The sequence below is a fragment of the Asparagus officinalis genome, chromosome 2 (genome assembly GCF_001876935.1).
Source record: "Asparagus officinalis chromosome 2, Aspof.V1, whole genome shotgun sequence".
NCBI classification, from domain to species: domain Eukaryota; kingdom Viridiplantae; phylum Streptophyta; class Magnoliopsida; order Asparagales; family Asparagaceae; genus Asparagus; species Asparagus officinalis.
The window spans coordinates 73,527,240-73,531,425 of NC_033795.1; the positions used below are offsets into that span (position 1 = coordinate 73,527,240).

A 4,186-nucleotide genomic window follows, 5' to 3' on the forward strand; every position below is an offset into this window, starting at 1 on the left:
CACTACAACACCTGAAATCTACCATAGCGGCCGAAAAACATTATGGTATTATTTCATAGCGTTTTAATCAACGCTGTGTCAGAACCCGCTATAGTAGGTCTATTGCTTTACATAGCGTTTCCCCAAACTCTATCAAAAAGTTTCCAACCATAGCGTTTTTATGTAGCTATAAAAGAGTATTCAATAGCGTTTCTATATTGCTATGACAAATATCTTTCATAGCGGTTGAAAAACGCTATTAGTTAGTTTTCATTCATAGCATTTCAACGCTGCTATTGTCTTACATTTGATAGCGTTTGAGTTACTACAATAGCGTTTCAACGAATGTTGTCTTTCTTCTTTTAATAGCATTTCAGCAATTGTTTCCACTTCTTATTGCATTTCAGTTGTGCCTATAAACCTTTGAGGTTGAACTAGAAATAACTTCCAATTGTGACAATCATAAAAGAAAATATTTCATTTAAGGGTTCAAACTGATACATAACCAAGTTGTAGCATACAAGAAGAGTCAACACAAATGTGCCAAAAAACAAATACTAGTCTTTGGATAATCCAACATGGAGTACAAGAAATTAACCATAGTACACAGAACAACAAAAATTAACTTTGCTGCATTACATATGACTTGGGAGACTCATCATCTTCAGAAATTGAGTACTAGTACTGCTGCAAAAACAGAAATTAACAACACCAAAATTACAACTATAACAAACATGATAAAGTAAAAACACACGATTGCAAGATGTATAACTTACCAGCTTTTTAAAGCATAACAACTTTGTCTGATGGCCAAGCTATTGTCGTACCAACGACATCTTCAATTAATTTTGCAATGTGCATATATTCTTCTCTCATTTGATGTTGGCAATGCCTGTAGTTTTGCAAACAGGACACAAGTTTTTCATCATCAGCCACTGTTTTATGCAAGCGGTGTGGAAATCATGCCCACGGTCCAGTCTTCCGACCTCGTCCTCTTCGACATACTCTTCCTGTCAGAAACCGGAGGAAATTTCGTTGAAAGAGATGTTGATTTAAAAATATATGCACCGTGAAGTATTAACATGGATAAATTTTGCTTGTAATAATAAAATGCTTATAATAAAATGCTTATAATAAAAATGCTTAATTTGAAAGTTCATGATTTTTACCGGAATTTATAAGGTGTAGGTGACTGAAACAGCCAAACGTTGTATACGTGTACAAAGAAACGAACATAAATCAAATTTGCTTGTAATAATAAAATGCTTATAATAAAATGCTTATAATAAAAATGCTTAATTTGAAAGTTCATGATTTTTACCGGAATTTATAAGGTGTAGGTGACTGAAACAGCCAAACGTTGTATACGTGTACAAAGAAACGAACATAAATCAAATTTGCTTGTAATAATAAAATGCTTATAATAAAATGATGTTGATAGAGAAAAGTAAATGAAGGTTCTCATATTTTCCACATCTCAAGTTATGCTTGGAATTTTCCTATATCTCCTCAATTAATTTCTACTTAATCTTGAAATCAATGATGAGGCAAGGAGTTTCATCTTCCCATTCTAAATAGTATCAAAGTAGTACCAAAAGCATAGAACAATTAGTATTATTACTCTTTACCAAAATAGCAAATGTTAGCTTATCAAAAGTCAGGTAATAGCAAATGTCTGCAAAGCTATTGTATAAAACAAACTTCCAAAAGTTAGGGGAAGAAAAATTGCTAAGAGATCAAATAGGCTTATACCTGACAAATGCAGCATGATTCAACATCACTAGGGGTTTCCTCGGTAAGGGAAATATATTTCCTCTGCTTCAGGCACTTCACAATAGTTTCTTCACTAATTCCAGTGCTCACATTCCCTATTCTCTCTGTCAATGCAAGTAGCTCCTGTGAAAAGTTAATTAATGTCAGTGTTAAAAGTAGCTTACAAATATGAAGAAATTGATCGGCGAGCAACATAACTTTCCCTTATGACTTACCTCATAAGACATTATCAACATCAAGCCTCATATCTCTATGCCTGTCATATAATAACACTCTTTGTACAGCCTGTTTGAAAATTTTATGTTAGTTTCTACTACGCAAAGGGACGATGACCATACAAAACCACTAAGGGGGTCAATTTCGACGTGAAATGCTATGGTCGATCATAATACTGTCCATGGAAAAGCTCCATACGAGAGTGTATGATAGACTCCCAAAAAAATAGAACTACTAGGAAGACACACATTCATTTATAATCAGATCCGAACATTGATACATAACAGTAAGACATAAGACCTAGATAGAAAATTGACCTCTATGTGTAAATCTTCCCCTCTTCGTGCAAGCACATCACGTATCTGTTACAACAAGAGATGTGAAATATGGAACTATTAGATCCATAATATTGTTTAAGACAAACTGGAAATGCACATGCAATGTAGCAAGAACTAGAACTATCAATATGATTTTTTAGGCCTTCCACTAATGAGAAGTTAAGAATGAAGCACATTGACCGTATAAAATGCACGATCGTTTGATGATGTATTAGAAGAAAGAACATATATATTTATACTATGCACAAAAACAGTTTATAAGCTTTCACTAAACTATAATTGGTGGGATAAATAAACCAAAAGAAACATCATTAAATTGAAGAGATGAATTAAGTTGATACTAAAACATTTTGTTGGTAAATTATATCCATTGCTTCTAATATATATAAAATATCTATCACATTGCTGATTAAAGTCTACTAGTTATACATCAACACCTAACATATGCCATACCTATAAGAAAGAATTCAAGAAGTTAGATCTTTTTTCCATATCTGAATATTAATCAAATGATTTATCTTTTAATTTGAAAGGGAGTACTTTTATAAAATCTATTAACTTAAGAGAGCAGTCAATTAAAGAAAAAAAGTTAACTCTATACTTTCACCGAGAGATTGAGCTCATGGAGTGCATATATTATCAAAATCAAGATGAATGGCAAAAGCAAGAAACTACAAGACTTACTCTCATGGAGTGCATAAATCTTATGGAGAACCATATAGACTGTATCAAAAGATATGGGGAACTATATTAAAAAAATTGACATATTTGTAGTTACAAAAGTGTAAAACATCAGATTGATTCAGAGGCTATGCATAACTGTTGGAGAAAGTGAAGACTAAAAATTGGCATGCATTGCCAAATAAGAAAGATGATTCTGAACTCTGAACCAAAACAATAGACAAACTAACATGCGTCTAACTAGCTTCAGTCATCTAATAAGTGTGATCAGTAAAAAAGAAAAATCTGTCAGCCTTTTAGATGAAAGTCTGCAAAGAGGGTTGAAGGATAAGTGTAATGACCGTAAATTTTTAATACTGGTTTAAAAAATTTTTCTGGTATTTAAATATTAAATTTTATTTTAAAAAAAAAGTATTTGTATTTTTCCTAATTTTCTAGAATTTTTTATGATTTAAAAATCTAATTTTATATTTATGATTTTGATAACTATAAATTAATTTGTTGCAGTAAAAATCTTTTTTAAATTAATATTGATTATTTATTATTGTTATTGTTATTATTATTGTTATTAATTATATGTATTAATTTTTAGCTTGCACCATTATCCCCTACCTCTATTTATAGCTATCAGCTGATCAGCACGAAAGTCAATCTGTTATCTGACTTTCCCCTGGTTCCCTCATATCAGCCCCTCCGCCTCGCCGTCGAGCTCACTGCCAACCACCGCCTCCATCGTACGCCACGTGTTCGACGATATGCCAACGCAGATCCAATTGCAGAATCGCACACCAACAGCCCCCGTCGAACCCCGTTGAGCCTCAGTGATGACAACCACCGTCGTTGCCGTCCCCTACAACCGCGTCATTCAAATCCGCTGCTCCCTTTCAGACCGTCGTACCGCATCCGCAGCGGCACCGCTGCTCGTCATCAGGCCCCTGGCCTCGTAGGCAAGATCCCGCTCCTCTTGACTCGTCAATTCCTATTTATATCTGTCGTTAATTAGTTGCATAGATTAGATTATGAATTGCTATTATCTGCGTGAGTTGTTGATGAATAATATTAGGTAGATCGTGATAATCTGATAAATAACGTTTTCAGAATATTTATAATCTTAAAAGAAGTTATTTCGATATCAGAATTATTTTGAGATAATTATGCTAATTTAAAAAGAATTTATTTTGAGAACGGAATCATTTTAG

The 4,186-nt window shown here is 33.2% G+C and overlaps 1 protein-coding gene across 5 annotated transcripts; it reads right to left on the reverse strand.

Annotated features, from left to right (window-relative positions):
* LOC109831596 (E3 ubiquitin-protein ligase MBR2-like) lies at positions 475-3,006 on the reverse strand. 5 transcript variants are annotated; one of them, XR_002244471.1, is made up of 6 exons: positions 2,991-3,006; positions 2,286-2,330; positions 1,968-2,037; positions 1,732-1,875; positions 756-989; positions 475-666 (listed from the first exon to the last, which is right to left on the reverse strand). XR_002244471.1 is itself a non-coding variant. In XM_020398951.1 (6 exons), exons 2-5 carry the CDS (start codon positions 1,986-1,988, stop codon positions 818-820), a joined length of 243 nt encoding a protein of 80 aa, XP_020254540.1. In that variant the 5' UTR covers positions 1,989-2,037; positions 2,286-2,495; the 3' UTR covers positions 475-666; positions 756-817. The 5 variants fall into 5 exon arrangements, 3 of the variants coding, with proteins under 3 accessions (XP_020254540.1, XP_020254538.1, XP_020254539.1); XM_020398951.1 differs by lacking the exon at positions 2,991-3,006 and having other exon boundaries at positions 756-871; positions 966-989; positions 2,286-2,495; XM_020398949.1 differs by lacking the exon at positions 2,991-3,006 and having other exon boundaries at positions 2,286-2,495.